The sequence below is a fragment of the Orcinus orca genome, chromosome 15 (assembly GCF_937001465.1).
Source record: "Orcinus orca chromosome 15, mOrcOrc1.1, whole genome shotgun sequence".
Taxonomy (NCBI): Eukaryota; Metazoa; Chordata; class Mammalia; order Artiodactyla; family Delphinidae; genus Orcinus; species Orcinus orca.
Window position 1 is genome coordinate 59,815,470 of NC_064573.1, and position 24,199 is coordinate 59,839,668.

A 24,199-nucleotide genomic window follows, 5' to 3' on the forward strand; every position below is an offset into this window, starting at 1 on the left:
AGAACGCATAAGTGACCTGGAAGATAAAATAGTGGAAATAACTACTGCAGAGCAGAATAAAGAAAAAAGAATGAAAAGAATTGAGGACAGCCTCAGAGACCTCTGGCACAACATTAAAGACACCAACATTCGAATTCTAGGGGTCCCAGAAGAAGAAGAGAAAAAGAAAGGGACTGAGAAAATATTTGAGAAGATTATAGTTGAAAACTTCCCTAATATGGGAAAGGAAATAGTTAATCAAGTACAGGAAACACAGAGAGTCCCATACAGGATAAATCCAAGGAGAAACACACCAAGACACATATTAATCAAACTATCAAAAATTAAATACAAAGAACAAATATTAAAAGCAGCAAGGGAAAAACAACAAATAACACACAAGGGCATCCCCATAAGGTTAACAGCTGATCTTTCAGCAGAAACTCTGCAAGCCAGAAGGGACTGGCAGGACATATTTAAAGTGATGAAAGAGAAAAGCCTACAACCAAGATTACTCTACCCAGCAAGGATCTCATTCAGATTTGATGGAGAAATTAAAAGCTTTACAGACAAGCAAAAGCTAAGAGAATTCAGCACCACCAAACCAGCTCTACAACAAATGCTAAAGGAACTTCTCTAGGCAGGAAACAAAAGAGAAGGAAAAGACCTACAATAATAAAACCAAAACAATTAAGAAAATGGTAATAGGCACATACATATAGATAACTACCTTAAATGTAAATGGATTAAATGCTCCAAACAAAAGACACAAGCTCACTGAATGGATACAAAAACAAGACCCATATATATGCTGTCTACAAGAGACCCACTTCAGACCTACGGACACATGCAGACTGAAAGTGAGGGGATGGAAAAAGATATTCCATGCAAATGGAAATCAAAAGAAAGCTGGAGTAGCAATTCTCATATCAGGCAAAATAGACTTTAAAACAAAGACTATTATTACAAGAGACAAAGAAGGACACTACCTAATGATCAAGGGATCAATCCAAGAAGAAGATATAACAATTGTAAATACTTATGCAACCAACATCGGAGCACCTCAATACATAAGGCAAATACTAACAGCCATAAAAGGGGAAATTGACAGTAACACAATCAAAGTAGGGGACTTTAACACCCCACTTTCACCAATGGACAGATAATCCAAAATGAAAGTACATAAGGAAACACAAGCTTTAAATGATACATTAAACAAGATGGACTTAATTAATATTTATAGGACATTCCATCCAAAAACAACAGAATACACATTCTTCTCAAGTGCTCATGGAACATTCTCCACGATAGATCGTATCTTGGGTCACAAATCAAGCCTTGGTAAATTTAAGAAAACTGAAATCGTATCAAGTATATTTTCCAACTGCAATGCTATGAGACTAGATATCAATTACAGGAAAAAATCTGTAAGAAATGCAAACACATGGGGGCTAAACAACACACTACTTAATAACCAAGAGATCACTGAAGAAATCAAAGAGGAAATCAAAAAATACCTAGAAACAGGGCTTCCCTGGTGGCGCAGTGGTTGAGAATCCGCCTGCCGATGCAGGGGACACGGGTTCATGCCCCGGTCTGGGAAGATCCCACATGCCACGGAGCAGCTAGGCCCATGAGCCATGGCCACTGAGCCTGTGCGTGCGGAGCCTGTGCTCCGCAAAGGGAGAGGCCCATGTATAGCAAAAAAAAAAAAACAAAACCAAAAAAACCAAAACCTAGAAACAAATGACAATGAAAACACAATGACCCAAAACCTATGGGATGCAGCAAAAGCAGTTCTAAGAGAGAAGTTTATAGCTATACAAGCCTACCTTAAGAAACAAGAAACATCTCAAATAAACAACCTAACGTTACACCTAAGCAATCAGAAAAAGAAGAACAAAAAAACCCCAAAGTTAGCAGAAGGAAAGAAATCATAAAGATCAGATCAGAAGTAAATGAAAAAGAAATGAAGGAAAGGATAGCGAAGATCAATAAAAGTAAAAGCTGGTTGAGAAGATAAACAAAATTGATAAACCATTAGCCAGACTCATCAAGAAAAAAGGGAGAAGACTCAAACCAATAGAATTAGAAATGAAAAAGGAGAAGTAACAACTGACACTGCAGAAATACAAAAGATCATGAGAGATTACTACAAGCAACTCTATGCCAATAAAATGGACAACCTGGAAGAAATGGACAAATTCTTAGAAATGCACAACTTTCCGAGACTGAACCTGGAAGAAATAGAAAATATGAACAGACCAATCAAAAGCACTGAAATTGAAACTGTGATTAAAAATCTTCCAACAAACGAAAGCCCAGGACCAGATGGCTTCACAGGCAAATTCTATCAAACATTTAGAGACGAGCTAACACCTATCCTTCTCAAACTCTTCCAAAATACAGCAGAAGGAGGAACACTCCCAAACTCATTCTACGAGGCCACCATCACCCTGACACCAAAACCAGACAAAGATGTCATAAAGAAAGATAACTACAGGCCAATATCACTGATGAACGTAGATGCAAAAATCCTCAACAAAATACAAGCAAACAGAATCCAACAGCACATAAAAGAATCATACACCATGATCAAGTGGGGTTTATTCCAGGAATGCAAGGATTCTTCAATATACGCAAATCAATCAATGTGATACACCATATTAACAAACTGAAGGAGAAAAACCATATGATCATCTCAATAGATGCAGAGAAAGCTTTTGACAAAATTCAACACCAATTTATAATAAAAACCCTCCAGAAAGTAGGCATAGAGGGAACTTTCCTCAACATAATAAAGGCCATATATGACAAACCCACAGCCAACTTCATCCTCAATGGTGAAAAACTGAAACCATTTCCACTAAGATCAGGAACAAGACAAGGTTGCCCACTCTCACCACTATTATTCAACATAGTTTTGGAAGTTTTAGCCACAGCAAGCAGAGAAGAAAAAGAAATAAAAGGAATCCAAATCGGAAAAGAAGAAGTAAAGCTGTCACTGTTTGCAGATGACATGATACTATACGTAGAGAATCCTAAAGATGCTACCAGAAAACTACTAGGGCTAATCAGTGAATTTGGTAGAGTAGCAGGATACAAAATTAATGCACAGAAATCTCTTGCATTCCTATACATTAACAACGAAAAATCTGAAAGAGAAATTAAGGAAACACTCCCATTTACCACTGCAACAAAAAGAATAAAATACCTAGGAATAAACCTACCTAAGGAGACAAAAGACCTGTATGCAGAAAACTATAAGACACTGATGAAAGAAATTGAAGATAATACAAATAGATGGAGAGACATACCATGTTCTTGGACTGGAAGAATCAACATTGTGAAAATGACTCTACTACCCAAAGCAATCTACAGATTCAATGCAATCCCTATCAAACTACCACTGGCATTTATCACAGAACTAGAAAAAAAAATTTCACAATTGGTATGGAAACACAAGAGACTCCGAATAGCCAACGCAATCTTGAGAAAGAAAGACGGTGCTCGAGGAATCAGGCTCGCTGACTTCAGACTATACTACAAAGCTACAGTAATCAAGACAGTATGGTACTGGCACAAAAACAAAAATATAGATCAATGGAACAGGATAGAAAGCCCAGAGATAAACCCACGCACATATGGTCACCTTGTCTTTGATAAAGGAGGCAAGAATATACAGTGGAGAAAAGACAGCCTCTACAGTAAGTGGTTCTGGGAAAACTGGACAGTTACATGTAAAAGAATGAAATTAGAACACTCCCTAACACCATACACAAAAATAAACTCAAAATGGATTAAAGACCTAAATGTACGGCCAGACACCATCAAACTCTTAGAGGAAAACATAGGCAGAACACTCTATGACATAAATCACAGCAAGATCCTTTTTGACCCACCTCCTAGAGAAACGGAAATAAAAACAAAAATAAACAAATGGGACCTAATGAAACTTCAAAGCTTTTGCACAGCAAAGGAAACCATAAACAAGGCGAAAAGACAACCCTCAGAATGGGAGAAAATATTTGCAAATGAAGCAACTGACAAAGGATTAATCTCCAAAACATACAAGCAACTCATGCAGCTCAATATCAAAAAAACAAACAACCCAATCCAAAAATGGGCAGAAGACCTAAATAGACATTTCTCCAAAGAAGATATACAGATTGCCAACAAACACATGAAAGAATGCTCAACATCATTAACCACTAGAGAAATGCAAATCAAAACTACAATGAGATATCATCTCACACCGGTCAGAATGGCCACCATCAAAAAATCTACAAACAATAAATGCTGGAGAGGATGTGGAGAAAAGGGAACCCTCTTGCACTGTTGGTGGGAATGTAAATTGATACAGCCACTATGGAGAACAGTATGGAGGTTCCTTAAAAAACTAAAAGTAGAACTACCATATGACCCAGCAATCCCACTACTGGGCATATACCCTGAGAAAACCATAATTCAAAAAGAGTCATGTGTCAAAATGTTCATTGCAGCTCTTTTTACAATAGCCAGGAGATGGAAACAACCTAAATGTCCAGCAACAGATGAATGGATAAAGAAGATGTGGCACATATATACAATGGACTACTACTCAGCCATAAAAAGGAACGAAACTGAGTTATGTGTAGTGAGGTGGATGGACCCAGAGATTGTCATACAGAGTGAAGTAAGTCAGAAAGAGAAAGACAAATACCGTATGCTAACATATATATATGGAATCTAAAAAAAAAAAAAAAAAAAAAGGATCAGAAGAACCCAGGGGCAAGACAGGAATAAAGATGCAGACCTACTAGAGAATGGACTTGAGGATACGGGGAGGGGGAAGGGTAAGCTGGGACAAAGTGAGACAGTGGCATGGACATATATACACTACCAAACGTAATACAGATAGTGGGAAGCAGCCGCATAGCACAGGGAGATCAGCTGGGTGCTTCGTGACCACCTAGAGGGGTGGGATAGGGAGGGTGGGAGGGAGGGAGATGCAAGAGGGAAGAGATATGGGGACATAATGTATGTGTATAACTGATTCACTTTGTTATAAAGCAGAAACTAACACACCATTGTAAAGCAATTATACTCCAATAAAGATGTTAAAAAACAAACAAAAAACCCCGACAGAAATAGATTACATTACACGGAAGGAATAAAAAAGTAATTCTAGAGTCCACACTGATATTAAGAAAAATTTGCAAAGAGGCAGAGGAAGAGAAGGGAAAGGTTATCTTTACAGGAGATACTAACTAGTAAACACAGAAGGAATTACAAAGAACAGAAAATTAGTATTTTACAACTCACACAGTAACAAGTGATTCAGGCAAGAATCAGGTACAGACGCAGAAATGCAAAAGCACTGTGTGAAGGACTCAGGGAAAGAGCTGTTCAGAGTTTGAAAGAATCGCCCACCGAGGAGTCAATAACCTCGATGGAAAAGTGAGCTGACCCATGGCCACGGGACTGGACTCAGCATCACCAGGGACCCAAGAGCCAACATCGTGTTACCCCTGACGCAACCCATTCAGAAAAACACCCAGGGACCTAGGTAGAGAGGTAATACTCTTGGCAGACAACACCTGTTTAACCTGAATCTAACTGTGTGACAGTGCTCAGGCAAGTTCAAATTGGGGGGCATTCTCCAAAACCACTGGCTTGGCCCCCTCAAAAAGGTCCATGACATTACAGGTGAAAAGTCAGGGAAACTGTCCTAGATTTAAGACGGCTAAAGAGATGTGATATTTAAATTCTATGTGCAATTCCCCACTGGATTCTGAGTTGAGGGAACATTATCGGGACAATTAGAGCAATTTCAATTATGATACTTCTGCACCTCAAACTTTACGACTACAATAGTTCTCCAGGATTAAACAATTTGTAAAGTCAGCGCTGCTCCTGTCAGAGACCAGAGATCCACATCAGAGGGGTGAGGACACACCACAGAAGGCTTAATGTCCATGTAATTTCCTACATGTTAGTTCAGTAATTATGAGAAAAAAGGTACAAATGTTTGTAACCATGATCTAATGTCATTTAAAAATGAAATTTAGCGTAATTTTTAAATTAAACACTGAAGTGACACTAGCAAAATTGATCAGAATGGGACTATTTTTTAACCACATGGTACCATCAAAGTCATGGCTACATTTGTTACATAGAACATACAGAAACCTATCTTGATGGCAGCATAAAGTCAAAACTTTAACTCTACAGTAGAATTTTAGTGTGTTTTTATAAAAAAAACCTTAAAAATTACCTTCAGAAAATCATGCAAGTGTTTAAGGACACCTATCCTGACTTCATCGAGGTCTTTTAAAAATCCATTAAAAATTGGAACCAGATCTGCAGCTGTCAACTGATCTCCAAGGATGACTGCAAGTTCGTGGATGGAGAAGGCTAAGGTCCTTCGAACTTTCCACTGCAGGAATAAAGACAACTGCGTGAGTAAGCTGATCACAAAGTCTTGGTACTTTAACTTTTGCACAATGTATGAAGGTTAATTTATTATATCTGAATGTTATTAATCTCAAGTTAAATCAGAATAAAATAGTAATAATAGATACCAAGTTTTAAATGCCTACTTTCTATCAAAAACTGGCAGAAAAATGCAAAATCCCTGCACAGTATATGTTATCCCCCTTTCACTTAGGAAGGAAAAAAGTGCTTGTAGATCACTGGTGGTGAAGCCTGTGCAGCTCTCGGAGCACTGGATGCCCAATTTCCTGGCGTCCCACATGGATCGAAGGCTGGCTGGTGTGCCTCTCCCTGCACTGGCCCTCCCGACTCTGCACAGACTACCCTGGATTAAAAACAACCACAAAACTCGTTTTAAAGAACTGGCAATTAAAGAGATACAAGATTGGAAAAATCTCTTGCGGGCAGCCCTGGAAAAGAACACCAGAACAGAAATGTGCTCCATTTACAGGAGACTTTATATGTCAAAAACAGCTTTTTCTTCATGTGGCCTTAATTTTAAAAAGTTTACTTTCTTATTTAGTTTAAAACTTTACCTGCTGAGAAGCTGTTTAGAACAAAGGCTTTATCCCCGCCCCCAAACACAAGAACCTGTTCTTGAGATAATATGCTGTACCCATGTTCAATGTATCAAATGGGAGAAGGCAGGATGTTTGGATAAGCCCTACCCATCCAGAGCCGTCCCCGTCACCAGCAGCTCCGAGAGTCCACAGAATAAAGGTGGAAAGCCGCTCACACAGAGGGTGGAACACTCGTTGGTCTTGGCCATGTGTCCCACGCCCAGTTCCACCCCTGAGGGCTGAGCAGGGATCAGCTTCTCCAGAGGTCGGAGGAGGGACTTAAACTATGTTCCCAAGGGGACTCTTGACTTCCAACTTGCCAAGTCAACTGAGACACTGAGGGATAACCATTCACAACTCAGTATAAATTAGTCTCAGCAGATGCCTTCGAATAACTGAGAGATGAAGGTCGCTGAAGGAAAAGGGACTTGGGTGTATAGAAGACAGACCCAAGGGCGGGGGGGTGAAGTCGGCAAAGCCTGGGAAAACAGCCACAAAGAGCCACAAACAACCAAGGGTCAATGTTTCCCATTTCTTGTTTCTCAAACGGGTGGTGGTGGTGAGCACATGTGTGTACAAACGGGCACGCACACACCCATCAACCTTCTCCCACCCACACTGCGCTGCCCGCTGGGCCCAGACCTTGGCAGCCCTAACACGACTGCAGTTCTGCTAAGGTTGAAAAATACCAGGGAGGAAGCATTTATAACACTGTTTCTGGGGTAAAATGAAACCCTATATTCTCAAGAATTAATCTGCACGTAAACTTTAGACAACAGCACCTTTGAGTTAGGAACCTCAGCAGGTCAAACGGGAAGCTAATTCTAGCACTTCAGACAAAAAAGAAGAGAGGCTGCTCAGGTGGAGGGAGGAGCCTGGACCCACGGGGGAGTGCTCTGGTGTCACTGGCAAGCTCTCTGCACGCGAGGGAGCGTGGACAGGGGCCCCGCACCTGCATGTCGGAGGCCAGCGTCTCGTAGGTCTCGCGCAGGCAGTGCCAGTTCTGCCGGCCCAGCGTCAGTGCCACGCCCGGCAGGCTGTACGCGCAGTGCTTGGCGATCTCCGTGTCCACTGTCTGCGCCCGGGAGGGGTCGGTCATGGAGAGATACTGATCCAGCAGGGCCTGGGGCACAACGTCCTAACCAAGAGAGAGTGCAGACTTTGTAAATTAGGCACACTTGCACCTCATATAGTCGTGAAAAACCAATCTCCAAGTTTCAGGATTCCAGTAACTGAAAAGAGATAAGAAAACACGCTAAGGGAGATACATGTGTAAATGAATAAAAGCAGCTTCAAGGAGGAAACAACAAACAAGATCTTAAAACAGAAAACAGCTTAGAGGATGATGAGACCTGCTTACTAAATTTAAGAGATACATTAAGAATAAGATCAGCGCCTTTCAGTGCTGGCAGAGATTACAGAGTCTGGGGTAACCTACTGAATGAGGCTAACCTAGTGGATGAGGCTAACCTAGCAGATGAGGCTCAGCAGGCCCTCTTCTGCACTGTCACCAACAAGGACCTTAAAACGACAACAACAACCGCCTTTAGATGGAAATTTAGCAATTATCTACAGAAACTTAAAGTGTACATACCTCTAACCACTTGTATAAATGCGAGGACAAGAAGAACATATCTAGAAGAACATATCTACGATCTTGCTTATGTATGCGAAATATAGCTTTGGAAGGAGCTACAAAATAAAGATAAAACTGGCCGCTTTAGGGGAAAAGCAAAGTGGGTGCTGGAGGAGAAAAGCTAAGAAGGAAGCTGAATTCTGAACTTTGTAAACATATTATCTATTTTTAAAAAATAAAATGGAAATTCATTAAAGGAATGAGACAATCTGTATGCACTGGCTTGAAAAAGCATGTTTTAAAACACTATGAATACCAACTCCATTTTTAATAAATAGAACAAACAAAAACAAAGGACTCGCCCCCTTTGACCCAGGCAATCTACTTATACTAATGCAGAGACAGTCCCAGGAGCAAAGCACAGGCATGATCACGATGAACATGGCTTTACTTGTAATATCACAGCACACCTACACGTGGACGCCCGTCCCAGCCCTGCTCACGCGGGGCCGCGTGGGTGCTGTGCTGGGGGGGCGACGGGGGCGGGGGAGTCTGTGCTCCTGTGCAAAGAGCTCCAAGACACGACTCTTTAAAAAAGAAAAGAAAAAAGAAAGACAGGTGTCTCCACATTCCAACGACCCCACATGTAAAGCCTCCGATTCGAGTCACCCTGCCAGCCGACAGTGCTTTACAGCGGCTCTGGGCCGTACCCCCACGTTCTCCTCTCTGAAGTCAAGCTCTACCTTACAATCCTTGGCAACTCAGGCATGAAGACCCAGGCGTGATGGCCTGGCTCTATGTGTCTTTGAAAGACAAAGGTGCACACCGACGCGCGGGCGCGTCCGCCTAGGCGCGCTGAGGAAATACAAGAGGACCCATGGTCGCGGTCACCCTGGAGGGGAAGGGGTCACAGGTGTGAGAAGAGGAAGATTTCTGCTTATATTTTACTCGACCACTTGAATTTTCTTATCAGAAGTATGATATATCAGCCCTCATTTTCAAAACATTATCAGAAGGGGCAAATTTGGTGAGAAATGGGTTTAAAAGTGGACTTAACAACACCCACACAAAGTAAAGAGTTTTGGGTCACCTACCTGCACTTTAGCTCTCCTTTCCTCATCGGGGCTAAAACCACCACTGGTGCCCGAGTCTGAATCATCATGAATATAGCGAAGGGCGGACTCCATATTCTGCTGGGAGAGAACGGTCACTTAAAGAACTGTCCTGTCTGTGAGTTCCCTTCATTTAAACCATCTTACTAAGTTACTCACCTTTCAAGGCCACCAAAAGATAAGAATACGTACAAATTCTTCATACTTTTAAACATTTATAAACAGACCTAAGACCTCATAAGAATTCCCCTGCCTTAAATCAAACTTTCAGAATAGGTTGCTAAAGGTCTGAAAATGAATTCCAGAACAAATGTAATTAAAAAGTAAATTTAGAAGTAAATTTGAAAAGGTCCCAATATCTAAAATTAGCTATCAATAAAACAGTATTTAGAGGTTGCTTTAGGCAACTGTTGTATGGTATGTCATACACAGTTTTTCTTCTACTATTTCTATTCCTGGCTATTTCTAATTTCACAAATATATTGGGCTGGCCCAAAAATTCATTTGGAATTGTCATGCGATGTTACAGGAAAACCCAAACCAACTTTCTGGCCGACCCAATACTTTTTTAACAGCCCCTGCCAACCCCAAAATGAAAACAAAACACCTTCTAAAACTCAGATGAAGCACTAAAATCTCCGATGATGCTCAGTGGTCAGGGCTGCATTCTGGAGCCCTGGTTTTACGCAAGATTTCTAGCTATACTGGGTGTCATCTAACAGAAAACAAGTCAGGAATCCACCGGGGCCCTGGGACCCCCGTGCCCCCATGCGTATGAGGCCCCCCTCCCTGAGCTCAGCGTCCAGGCCGCTCTGACCCGAGACCACCTGCCTCTGGCCACAAGCATGTGTTCCTTCTCCCGCCAACACACACAAGGGATGAGAACTACTGACACCGCGTGGTGCTGGCTTGGTGGGGGGTCAGGGTGTTCGGGAAGGACGGTGCAGGACATAGGCAGGCGGGCTGGTCACAGTACCCACCCGCACACTCCAGGGTCCAGATAATCCCGCAACACGGCCTCAAGTCCCGATCTTCCGCTCAGAATACTGTGCTGCTCGCTGCAGTGAAATGGTCCCATCAGAAACAAAGCACCCCTCCAAAAAGAAAAGGGAAGAGTTAATTACTCTTGATAAAGGGCTTTGTCTCCAGTCAGATTATTTCACTGCAGTGAGCCACACCCACACTGAAGCTGCGGAGTGGTCATGTAGACAGTCCCGGGCTGACTATTAACTCCAAGCTCTGGACATGACACTCATGTCACAGAGACAGGACGTGGTGACGATGACTTTTACTTTATGCAGAAGGGAGACGGAGAAAACCAGCGACAGACAGGACGTGGTAACTGGGCCGTGACGAGCACCACGGCCGCCCCGCGAACGGCACCGGGGCCACCCAGCTCACTGTGCACGCCCTGCGGAGCCCTCACCTCGACGGTCTCGCTCGTCAAAGGCCCGGCGGTGCCGTGGTCAAGTCTGCAGCCAAGGAGCTCATCCTGCGGGGCCCTCCGGGCAGCCTCGCTGGCCTCGTCGCAGGTGTCCAGGCTGGAGGCGCGCAGGGCAGCGGCCAGCACGTCCACCTGCGCTGTGGGTGGAAGGACAGGCCTGTGAGCATGGGGCCGCGGGTGCCCGGGCTCTCCCTGCGCAAGGTTATGGGATCAATGAGACGCAGTGTTTTTGGGACACTGCCATCGAAAAGCTGGAAAAAACCTCTACTGTGGTCAATCATTAGTTCTCCGAGGGAAGAAGTAGAAAGCTAATATGCTTTCATGAGATTAAAAACGTTTACCCACTACTGTACATTATTCTGCGTTAGTATGAAAAGAGAGATGCTATCTAGTCAATTTCAGGGTCAGTGAACTATGTTTTGGGAACGCATGAGCGGGACTGGCGAGGCTTACTTACTAAGCTATCTTAGCAGGAGAGCAGTCACACAGACCCTGCCAACATAAAACAAGGGGAATTACAAAGATTTCTGTGGCTGTTACATTTAAACATCTCATATCTCATTCCGGTTTATTTTACTTTTCTCTAATTCTTTTTGAAAGTGAAATGAGTGACTTGTCCCAAACCCAGGGATCCCAAACAAGCCCTGCCTCGCTCGCAGGAAACCAAAACGGCAGATAACCAAGCAGCAGCCCTGAAGTGTGGCAAATGGCATCGCCTACGTTTTGAGTGACATCTTCTTTATGAAAGTCATTCAAAGTGAAGTTAAAGCATTCTTCCTTCCCCCCAACATAAATGAGGAATTTAGCAAAAAGAAATTGTGTAGCATTACTTCAAGTAACAATCCGCCTGGATGCTCAAAATATAGGAATTTATAAAGTTTACCTGCAAGTTTATTTAGTACAAAGATTAGAAAGTGTGCTCCCACTCTACTTAAAGATTATTAAAAAGCAATCAGTATTTTATTAAGATAACCTATTACTATGCTATAGCATTTATAAAATTCTAAAGTATACAAGGTACCCAGCAAGAGAGACACAAGAAACATACAGGATGATGACCTAACTGAACAGATTAAACTGAAGGTGTCTAATCATGAAAAGTTACTCAAGGAAAGCATCCTCATTCTTTTGGGGATTTCAGCTGCAATTTGTACTAATCTAATCCTTTACTCACTTCAGCTCCCCTTTTAGAATCCTCCAAATTTCCACAATGAAATCACAACAGAACTAAAGGAGGCTGACGGCCTGGAACATGCTTTTTGCCCCCGTAGATGCAGGCGGGGGGTGTGAGGGTGGGCTCCCTCATGCATCGCGACCTGTTCCTGGGAAGTCTTTCACAGAACACGCCTCACACAGGCCACCAACCTGAGTAAACGACAGCCTCCTCCTTGTCTATGTTATTCTGTACCTTTAGGTTTGTACGTTCACAAAAGTTTCAGTGAGTCACACTGAGGTTACCTCCTTCAAAAGACTGGTACAGAGGTCATGAGGACGACCTCATGCCCGCTCACGGAGAGCCCGTGGCCCCGGAGAACCCAGGCTTGCCTGAGACTCTGCGGATGGCTCACCACGACCAGCGGAAGGAAACTGAAGCACAGGCCTTCACCACGTCTGCGTTTTCCTCACGATGCGGGCGGAAACCCCAGGGTCAGAGCCCACGCGGTCCCTGGTGACTTGCGCTCAGAATCGGAGACAGCCTGGAACCTGGAATTTCCTGCCCCCCCTTAAGCGCTGGTCTGGCTGAGCTCACCTTTTCCATCTCCGACTCTCGCACACCGTCCTGGAGGTTAGTCACAAGTTCCTAACAATTTCTTGCTTACAATCAATGAACAATACGATTTTTCGGACCACAACTGCCCAGTGGACCCAGTTATTCCACTGGCCCTAACGAAACTGGAGAGAGCTCTGTACTTGCTGGCCTGGCCAGCTTCCCCTCTGCAGTCTGTGAACTGGCCACAGCCAATCAAACCGGCACCGGTCACTATTCAGCCGTGGCTCAATCCTGAATCAGCCTGGTGATGCCACACGCCAGGGAGTTTGGAAAAGGGGCTCTCTTTCACCTTCTTCCCATTTTACTACCTCCCTTTCTGTCCTTCCACATAGGATCTACTTCTGTTCCACAGCTGAGAAAGGGCCTTCTTTTTCTGACAGGAACATCTCATTCTAGTTCCTGGAAACACTTAAGTTTTTTGATTAGAGACCCACAAAGAAAAAAAAAATTAATCTATCAATGCTTCAAAGAAGGTAAGAGTTAAATCGGTAAGACTGTGAAGCAAAGGCTGCCTTAGAGGAAAAAAAAACCCAACGCTTGCTCTTGTTTCCCATGACATTCCCACCAAACAGCATGGAAAAGAACAAGGGACCCAGTGGCTCGTGAAAGCAGAAACTCGACTCTGAGGGTCCACCTCACCCTGACGTTCCCCTGCCCCCAGTCAAGAATACACACACGCAACGTAACTAGTTGGGTCCCTGGCCAGAACTTAGCTTCCAATTTGGGGTTAATTCTGCCTTTCAAACAGGTAGACATTCTCTGACAGACTGCTCACAACCACAGATTAGAAAAGAAAAAGCACCCACAGTTAAGGTACACCCTTCAAAAACCCAAAACACCTTCTAATAGTATGAGAAGTCAGAAATAGTTACTACAATTAACACGGGTTCAACATGCCCTCAGATGCTCAGGAATTCTGCAGCCGAAGCCCTCCCGCCCCCAACCCTGCCCACCGATGTTTTGCTGCAGAACATCTGACACAGGCAGTTTACACACTAAGTGTCTCACCCTCTGTGCTCTCTGAGGCTGGGATTTCTGTCTGGTCTGCTGCTGGTATATATTCACTGCCTGGAAGAGTAGCTGGCACAGAATAGGTGCTCGATAAGTGATGCTGGATGAATCCGTCTATCAATGAATATGTTACAGAAGTTTCAACATTATGGACAGAAAGAACAACAGGACAAATTTAAACTGTAACAGGTGTAAGAGCTGAATTAGAAAGAGAACTGATTAAATCATAATATAGTATTACTACTAAAATCTCAATTGCAGCCCATAAAGTTTAAGTCAAACAGTGTTAGTCACCTTCTGAAACACCAAGTCATATCCTGAAACTCATATGTGTCCACGTAGGGCTTTTAAAAAAGCAAACTGTGCATATTACTTTCAGCTTATTTGTTAAAAAAAAGAATTTAAAGTAGCTTATTCAGTATTTCCATTAACATTTAGCAGGTGTCTACTATGTGTCAGAGAACCGACTAGCAGGGCTGTACAGGGAGAGCTCCCAGAACGGGCCAAAGGCCAGTTAGGAATCTTTCTTCCATAAAGCTAAGGAGCGTACAAAAAAACAAGACGTGAGAGTTACTGAAGTCTGATCAACTGAACAAAACTTAAGTTGACAAATAATAAAATTTATTTCAACAAAAAGCAGAAACCTGTAAAGACAACATTTATCAAGAGCTGACCACCCCAAGATGTGCACATCTGAGGTGTAATTCTGTCTCCGTCCTCCTCATCTGGGGTGGAAGGGAGATGGCAAAGGCAAGATTCTGATGAAGATTCTAATTTGTCAAACAAAACCAAGCCTCAGTATTTGCTGCATCACCAGGTTGTCATAAAATGCAGAATTCTGGGCTCAAGGTGGTAAAAATCAAGGGCAGGAGCCACAATGAGGAACTAGCGAGAGCAGTGAAGCTGTGAGGTTTTCAGAGAAAATAATCCACCGCGAGGGACAGAAAGTAGGACATTCTACGGAAGACACTCATAAGGAGGAGGAATGAACTACTGGTCCACGAATGGCAAGGATAAATTGCAGACACAGACTCAAAAGAGGCTCACGGCGCCCGATACTATTCACAGCATTCTGGAAAAGGTGACTGTCTGCCAGTTAAATTAAAATAACTTTCAACCATCAAGGATATGAATTTGCCTTTAATCAAACAAATCATTTAGTTTTTCTCCAAGCATAAAATTACCATAGGAAATCTTTAAAAATCATGATACGTTAAAGCCAAATAAAGATAACTGCTAATATCACCTCCACTGATGAAATTTTCCAAGTTTAAACACAGCAAGGTTTTGCGTGTTTTAGAAGGACACTGAAGGTTTCGCTTTGTCTGCTTTAAAAATAGGTATTTTGCTAACATTGAGCAAACTGACAGTTTAGAAATTTTAGCTTCTAGAATGAACAAGGACAAAAAAAAATCCACAAAGTGATAAAGGATCTGAAGACTTGCAGTTTGGGGATTTTTCAGAATTGTTTTTTGTTTTACGGTAACATTTCAGATTTCACTGGTTACTGTGCTCAGTAGGAGCTCTGATGTCGCTGGCATCAGGTTCCTACCCCCAGACCGTAAACCACCCCCTGGCCCCGGCAGGCAGAGTGGGGTGGCCTGGGACTTCGTTCCCACACTCCTATTCCACTGAGTGAGAGTAACTTGTTATTTTCTCACACAACAACCTTCAAGGCTGCCGTTCACAATGGCAGAATCTAGGTGACACAAGTGTAACCCAATGGAACAAGGTCCAACTGAGAAACAAAGACACCAGCAGGACCCTCGCAAACGCCCACAGCTCTTAAAACACCACGTTCCATAGGAAGATACGTATCTTTGTCCACTGCTAACAGACTACAGTCTTTCCGTAAAACACAGCACTGCATCTGCCGTTTATAAAAAGGTTTATGAGATCCAGAGCAGAAGAGTTAAGGCAGGACTCAAGGGTTAAAATTGTAAAAACAGTGAGTGAGTGTGAACAAGTCAGAGAGTGATTTGTGAACCAACACATCTGTACATGCTACACTTAGGAACACAGTGACGGCCTCATCTGAAATTTATTTCCTAAAATTCAGACTAATCACATTTATCCAGACAAGAATACATGATGACAATGGTCAAAATAGATTTTTAAAAGGCAATTTTTCTGGGGGAAAAAGTCAGAAAATAACATTTTTTATCAGAATAAAGAACCAACTCCCATACCTTTCACGTCGGGATCGTCAATGTGTGGCTCCAGATTTTCTATCATCTCTTCCAGTTCCTTTCTGGTGGCCATGGTGATGTTTGCAGAAGCCGGGGCGGTGGCTTCAGGCGTCCCCTCCAGCCCCTCAGGGCCGAGTTTGTTCCCAGAGCCCTGCTCCAGCTCCACATCTAGATCTATTTCAGGAAGAGGAGTCCTCCAGAAGTGGAAGGAGTTGTACAACTCCTGATCCAGGGGAGCTGAGTCCTGCGCACTGGCGCCCACCTCCAACTGAGAGGCAGACCTGCAGGTGCCAGGCTTTTTATCATCCTCATTACTAGCTGCCTCCTGATGAGGCTCTGAGGACAAAGGACAAGGTAATGAGCTGTCCCCTGGAGGCTTCCTAGGGCTTTCAGCACCGATGTCCGGGTCCAGCGCACCTTCCAGTTTGACACTGGAATTAAAAACAGTGGGGTCTGTAGGAACATCCTCTAGCCTGATCTGTGCATCCTCTGGGACTTCTTCATCTCTGGTCCTTTTATTGTGTTATTTGGGAAAAAGAAAGTGAAAGTATAAAAATAATTACTGAAAAAAAACAATGAAAGATACTACATAAAGCATTTAGACAAGTATTAAAAATTACAAATTATCCATACAAATTCAGTAGTTTATTTATATTACTGATAATGCTTCTTTTTCCATCAGTTGTTCTGTGCTCAGAGATGTAAACATCTGTTAAGACTAGATATTAAAGTATTATGTAATAGTTGGAGGAGATAACATTTAAGAACCCCGGGATTCTATAATACCATGCTAATTTCAATAATAAAAAAAACTAAAAAGAAATAGTAAGAAGATAAATTCTCACAATGCATTTTAAGCTAAATACATAGTAAAAATTATCTGATTTTTAGGATTATGGTATTGCCACTGTGCTCCAATGACCTATCAAAAAGCTGAGAATTAAAACCTCCTTGCTTACACAGAAAAAAAAAAACCTCTACACAGCATTAGAAAAGATCCTTATTTACTATCTTGCAAAATACATTAAAGTCCACTTAAGTGTAAATAGCTATTTTTATTCCTTCCACACTTTCAGCTCTACTCCCAAAAGTTTTCCCCCCTGCAGCCATGACTTAATTGACAGAGGTAGGTGGTACAAGCCCCGGGACCACAGCCCATGGGTCACCGCCATCCACCACCTACACAGAGGCTCTAACGGCCCCTCAGAGTTTATCTGACTCAATTACCCTTAACAAACACATGCTGAGCACCTACTAGGAGCCAGGGAGCGACACTGGTGGTGAGGGTTCCTATGTAAATGAGAGGCAGCTGCTGCTCCTGAGATTAGCATCAGAGGCAAATGCTTCCTGCAGAGTGGTAAGGAGGGAGCAAGGACACTGAGCTTGGAGGCAGATGCGCCAGCTGCAAGGAAAGGCTTTCCAGGGAATGACAGGAGCCGTGGGTGGAGCAACCAACACGTGCTTAGGAGGCTAAGGGAAAACCCGCAGCATATGCAAAGGCAGGGGTGACAGGAGAGGTGCCACACCTTCAGGAAACGGCGATGAGTTTACGACGGCTCAGAGAGGGAACCGATGGAAAAGTGCAAAGTCGGCGGAGCCACTGCGCCCCACACTAAACACCTCCGGAACGTACCCTAGGGTACAGGAGACAAGGCAGGGGTGAAGAGAGTTACATTTTGAGATGCGTTCTTTCAGAAAGGCCACCCGGAAGCAGGACAGGAAGCGCGCTGGAGATGCGCCAGGCGGCAGGGAGTGCAGCAGAGCAGGTGAGGAGAGGCAGGGATGCCCTCCTGAACAGGGCAGCGTGTCGGGGCTACAGAAGATGGCAACACACTCAAATGACGCCAACGCCAACACGACTGCTCACTTCCCGCTCGCGGGGCATGAGAAGCAAAGGGAGGAACCTGTGAAGATTTCCAGATTTCTGGCCCGAGCGACTGAACAGGTGCTGGTGGCACCGACTGCAAGTGAAAAACACCAGGGCAGCTTGAGGAGGGGGTTTCAGTCTGGATGGGCTGAGTCGGGATCTACATGGAATTCCAGGTGGTGACGTCCCTGGGAAACTGGTCAAGAGCCCAGACAGACTGGAGGGCACCTCAGAAGGACTGGCCTGCATATGTGTCATGACAGTCGTGCAGAGTGACAAAGAGCACGGCATTCCTCCTGTACAAGAGGATGCTTCAGACGAGCATTCTTCAGGCTCAGAGAAAAAGGTCAGAAGAGGTGAAGAACTGAAAACACAGGAGACTGATGGAATCACTGATAAAGCGATGTCTTTCTGAGAAGGAAGACTAGGGGCTCGAGAACACAGGTGGACAGATTAAATGGGTGAAGAGACAGCTCTTTCTAAGAAACATGAAAGGGAACTGAGGATGGATATGCAGGTAAATTTGTCAGGTGGGGGTGGGGTGCTCCCCTGAAACATGGGCCCTTAAATATACACAATGAAAGACATTAAACAGGAGGCTCACCCGGCCTCTGCCCTGGAGGTGACGTTACCACCGACATGATATCCCAGTTACAGAGCCACCATACGTGCTCTCAGGAGATCACCAACTTCCCTGATTGCACTTTATCTCATAGTAAAGTTCACACTGTTTTCAGAAACGAATTTTTTTAAAAACACGTGATTATTTAAAAAATATATTTTTTAGATACAGATAAAAATATTTAATACCTCATCTGAAAACATACCACACAGTGATAGCATTTAAAATTCTGGTGTTTCTCCACCATGCTTATAATCATAAAATACATGCACACATAAACTGCGAGAACTCGAGTCTCACCCAGCACTGGCGCTGCAGATTCCACATTTGCTCCTTATTCATAAAATGAGGGACTGGCCTCGATGTCTGTAGCATCCTTTCCCTCCAAAGCAGTCCCGAAGCAAGTGCTCTTATGCAAAACAAGTGTCTTCTATATGTGTATGAATTACCTGATATTTTCCAATCATGCCTTTATTAAAGATATATTTTCTTTTGTTTTAAAAAACGAGTGGGATAATGGGTAAAATTTGAATAAAATCTCTAGATGACAGTATTGTATCTATGTTAATTTCTTAATTTTGGTAATTAGAGTCTGGTTATGTATTAGTATCTGTGTTTTGAGGAGTGAAATATTGAAGGAAGGTAAAAAGAATATCATGTCTAAAACTTATCTCAAAGAATTCAGAAAAAAATAATAATAAAGCAAGTATGGTAAAATGTTAACATTTGGAGAATCTGGAAGAAGTGTTTATGGGATTCTTTGGCTATTTTTACAGTTTTTCTGATATCATGCAAACTGTAATTTTAAAATTATAGTAGGGACTTCCCTGGTGGCACAGTGGTTAAGAATCTGCCTGCCAGTGCAGGGGACACGGGTTCGAGCCCTGGTCTGGGAAGATGCCACATGCCACGGACCAACTAAGCCCGTGCGCTACAACTGCTGAGCCTGCGCTCTCGAGCCCGCGAGCCACAACTACTGAGCCCCCGTGCCTAGAGCCTGCGCTCCGCATCAAGAGAAGCCACTGCAATGAGAAGCCCACACACCACAACGAAGAGTAGCCCCTGCTCGTTGCAACTAGAGAAAGCTCACACGCAGCAATGAAGACCCAACGCAGCCAAAAATAAATAAATAAATATTTTAAAATTAAAAAAAATAAGAATTATAGTAACACGACATTGTTTGGCGGTAGTGGGGAGCAAATGGCTGAAACTTAAGACTTCACTTGTTATCTGATGAATTTAAGAAACTTCCACTTAAAATTCACAAAAAGAACCCAATTAAAAGGCCATTTAGTATGGAAAACTATTCCAAGGGCCTGAAGTTCCTGGATCACAATCTCATCTTAGCATTAAAATTAAATTTTAATATTCTCAGCAGGAAAAACAAAGAGAATCACCGGCCAAGTCATTCTATTTGCCTTATGAAAAATTATTAGTTTGTCCCAAGTTCAAACTCCTCGTACGGTTTTAAAGAGACAAAAACATTTTCCCTCATATGAAATTCTGGGTAGTATTAAATTCTGTACAAATAAACCGTCTGCTTCAAAATAAACCGTCAAAAATATAAATTCTCTAAATACATTTTTTCCTGGAGCTGGGTAACAGTCAGTGCACAATCAAGTGAATTCTGACATTCCTAACGGTCGGTCTGGCAAACGCTATCCTGAGGAGAACGGAGACTGAGGGCTCGCATGAGGAGCGGAGTAGCCCAGTTCCTCGCAGGTGTAGGGAACAAGTGCGGCAGAGCGTCAGCCAGAAACGCATCTCCAAGAGAACCTACACCTCCTCGGTGCCTACGTAAGCTGAGAGTCAGTATCTTCAGAGACCTGGTGGCTCAAGACTGTGGCCTAGGAAAGTGCCCTGGGAACATCTGGTCCCAGACACTGCATCCTGAGATGAGAGCAGACACAGCCTCCAGGTGCTGTGACTTCATAATGGAGTCTCAACATCAGTGAAATACTTCCAGATTTGTACCAGTAACAATTTTACTTACACATAGTTAGCTTTAAGCTAAACTGACAAAAACTAGCAAGAGCAGTGCAGTTACTTAAGGCTTTTGAGATAAAATCTATTATTTTCTAACAATAACTCATTCAATGGACATTTATCGTGTGCCGAGCATGTGCCAGGCCTGGTGAAGGTGTCAGAACACACACAGATAACAACCAGGCTGCTACGCGGGGGGGACCTGCAGCCCACTGGATGAATGTGTGCAAAATACACAACCAAGATCAGTGCTCGTGCACCAGTGCTATGAACAGCCAGGATGCAAAAGCTCTGAATTTCCTCCAAGATTCTTGGAGGTAGTTTGTCCAGACATTCTCTCTGTTAAATGAGGTGTGGATGAAACAGGATGGCGTCCCAGACAGAAAGAGGGAGAACCCAAAGAAGGCAATGTATTCGGAGAGCGGTGTAATAGCTGGTTTAACTAAACAGAAAAGAGGCTGCTCATTTCACATAACTTAAAAGTGCAAATCTGAATGCTTAACTCTGTTTCTGGAAGCACAGCTTTTATTAACACCTTCAAAGAAGTATGAACAGCCTGATCCAGGGTGAGTGAGAGATAAACCTGGTATTTTATAAAGTCAGAGGTTTATAATCAATAAATGCTTCAAAGAGTATTAAGTGATATTCAATGTTTCCAGGATCAGATGCAACACTACAAAAGAAATAAACAGTAGCAGAAATATATTGCCAAAAACTTGCTTATTTTGTGAGATATTCGTTTGAGAAATCTGAATTCTAGGAAACTGAGAGGACCTCGAGAACGGGAACCAAGCCCTGGTTCATCTGTCTACAGTCACTGGTTCATAGTAGGTGCTCAATTAATTTTTGCATAATTAACCAATCAGTCAACCTTAGATAATGAAACTAGATTTAAGACAGCTCAAAACAAAAGCCAGTGCAGTATTTAAGAGAGGGCAAATTAGCTAATGGCTCTGAGATTAATAATACCTAGGACTACACAACAGCTTTTACAATACTTAACAGAACTCCTTTCTCAGCCAGGAACTGTCTCCTCCCTCCCTTACATCATTAACACAATTCAATAAAGTCTAATAATATACTGAGAATCCAATGCTACAAATAGTATTGACTTGACACTAAGACAGACCTCATAACAATGGAAGAGGAGTTAAAGTTTGTAGCTAAAAGATAACTAACTGCCTTTAAATAGCTCTTCCAATAATGTCCTATACCGGCAGTTAGCAAAACTACCGGCCATGGTAGCCACACCAACTGTCTTTGTCAATAAAGTTTTACTGGAACACAGCTGAGCCCATGCATCATGGACTGTCTACGGCTGCTCCCACACTGCAGGAGTTCTGACGGAGATCGAATATATTTACTGCGTGGTCTTTTACAGGAAGTTTGCTGACCCCGTCCTAATAATTCTCTGTAAATTTATATTTTCACTTCCTAGACTCTCTCCAGATACAAAAATAAATAAAAGCTATGCAACAGTCTTCGTACAATTAGTACCATTAGGGAAAAGGTCGCTGACTTTAAAACTGAAGAGCAGATAGCACCTCTCCCCTCCCCACTTCATCACTCTGTCACATTCCCTGCAGCAGCTGTTTTCAAAAGAACGGACATGGGCTTCCCTGGTGGCGCAGTGGTTGAGAGTCCGCCTGCCGATGCAGGAGACACAGGTTCGTGCCCCAGTCCAGGAAGATCCCACATGCCGCGGAGCGGCTGGGCCCGAGGGCCGTGGCCACTGGGCCTGCACGTCCGGAGCCTGTGCTCTGCAATGGGAGACGCCACAACAGTGAGAGGCCTGCGTACCGCAAAAAAAAAAAAAGAAGAACTGACAGACTTTTCTTGCTAGGAAGACAGGTTTAGAGTGATTTTTCTTCCTTTACAAAATACAGTACCTCAGGTTTGTTTGGCTATTCAGCAGGACGGTAGGAGAATGGGCAAAAAGGTAAAACAAGGCAGCAAAGAAAGGAAGAACTGCCAAATCAAAACACCAAGAAAACAAATATCACAGTATCAAGACCTACAGAAGAAAATGTCCATTAGCATCATGACAAGGGAGGACAAGGCACTCTGGTAACTCAGGCATTACAGGCAGGGCTGTTTCAGAAACAGGCACTAACTGAGCTCAAGTGCACACCTGTCAAAGTCTGTGCATTATTTCCCATGCACTAACTTAGGTCTGAACCGTTTTTCCCCTAAGGATATACTAAAATAATTTTTTTTTTTTTGCAGTACGTGGGCCTCTCACTGTTGTGGCCTCTCCCGTTGCGGAGCACAGGCTCCGGACGCGCAGGCTCAGCGGCCATGGCTCACGGGCCCAGCCGCTCCACGGCATGTGGGATCTTCCCGGACTGGGGCACGAATCCGTGTTGGCGGACTCTCAACCACTGCGCCACCAGGGAAGCCCTACTAAAATAAATTTTAAAAACTAAAACTCAAGTAAAATTTTTTAATGCAAAAAAAATTAAAAATAAAAATCAGAGATGTCCTCTTTAAGCTTTATTTGAACATCTGGTTGCCTTATTAAATGCTCTTAAAAGTTGATATTCTAGTTAGTAAGTGCACTAATTTGGTGCTAATCATTAAAATACTTTCCCCCTCAATTGAGAGATTACAATCATTATTCTGTAGACAGAGAATCCAAGATCCACAAAATTAACTAAAAAGAAAAATAACAGTAAGAAACTGACTATGTAGTAACACATATTCCTAAATTAGGTTTTACTCCTTATAAAACCAAACCCTTTAAATTGTATAACCATTATTTTGTATATTCTAAATGTTAACAGATGGTTTACTAGGTAAATTACTTATTAAATAAACTTACGCAAACATTATTATCAAATCTATCACTACAGCTTTCTATATGCCCAGCACCAAGCTAACTATGTTACGTGTGCCTTCATCTTCTCATTTAAATATGTAATTAACCAAAGAGATGTTTAACAAATGTATTTAAAATAAAACTCTATTAAAATATTTACCAATTTTTGTAATCAAGAGAAATAGTAAACTCTCCAAAAAGAACATTATAAAAATAGTGAAAATGAAAAAAATGCTCACAAGCAGTAAAACTGGAAAGCAAAGTTTTAAAAAATCATACCTAGTTTTGTCTTCTACTGATGTATCTTCTGAACTTTTGTTTTCTTCTTTAAAATACTGGCCTGAGCTAGATGGATTAGCAAAGGTAGATATGAAAGGTCCCAGAGACTGAAAAGCTGCTTGCCGAACCTAAGAAGAATAAAAGGACAGGAATAAAACATAAATCCTTCTCCAGCTAGGATTTACAGTTCCCCATCAATTATTTTCTCCTTTTTACTTTTAAATTTTTTATCTTGGCTTGAATATTTAAACCATGAGAATGTGAATATGAGACCCTATAAAACATTTGCATGGAACAGAAATTTCATCCAGTTAAAAAAAAAAAAGTTAATATAGTAGTCTACTGTCTACTCCTAAAAGTATTAGCAATAACATACCTTAAATGATAGCAATAACATACCTTAAATTATAACATACCTTAAATAACATACCTTAAATTAGCAATAACATACCTTAGATGATAAATTATGAAATCAAAATCACATCTTCTGTAAAATGCATTCTTTTACAAA

General features: G+C 42.5%; 1 protein-coding gene across 7 annotated transcripts in view; it reads right to left on the reverse strand.

Annotated features, from left to right (window-relative positions):
• PPP4R1 (protein phosphatase 4 regulatory subunit 1) overlaps window positions 1-24,199 on the reverse strand; it is a 62,753-nt gene that overhangs the window by 9,177 nt on the left and 29,377 nt on the right. For 4 of the 7 annotated variants that reach the window (XM_049698512.1, XM_049698513.1, XM_033439403.2 and 1 more), the window contains exons 10-16: window positions 23,689-23,816; window positions 16,117-16,628; window positions 13,925-14,041; window positions 11,128-11,282; window positions 9,684-9,782; window positions 7,966-8,151; window positions 6,236-6,397 (exon numbers count right to left, since the gene is read on the reverse strand). In XM_049698512.1, the coding sequence (XP_049554469.1) occupies window positions 6,236-6,397; window positions 7,966-8,151; window positions 9,684-9,782; window positions 11,128-11,282; window positions 13,925-14,041; window positions 16,117-16,628; window positions 23,689-23,816 (1,359 nt within the window). The remainder of the gene's footprint in view (window positions 1-6,235; window positions 6,398-7,965; window positions 8,152-9,683; window positions 9,783-11,127; window positions 11,283-13,924; window positions 14,042-16,116; window positions 16,629-23,688; window positions 23,817-24,199) is intronic. The other 3 variants (XM_033439401.2, XM_012535321.3, XM_033439404.2) reach the window with 3 other exon arrangements.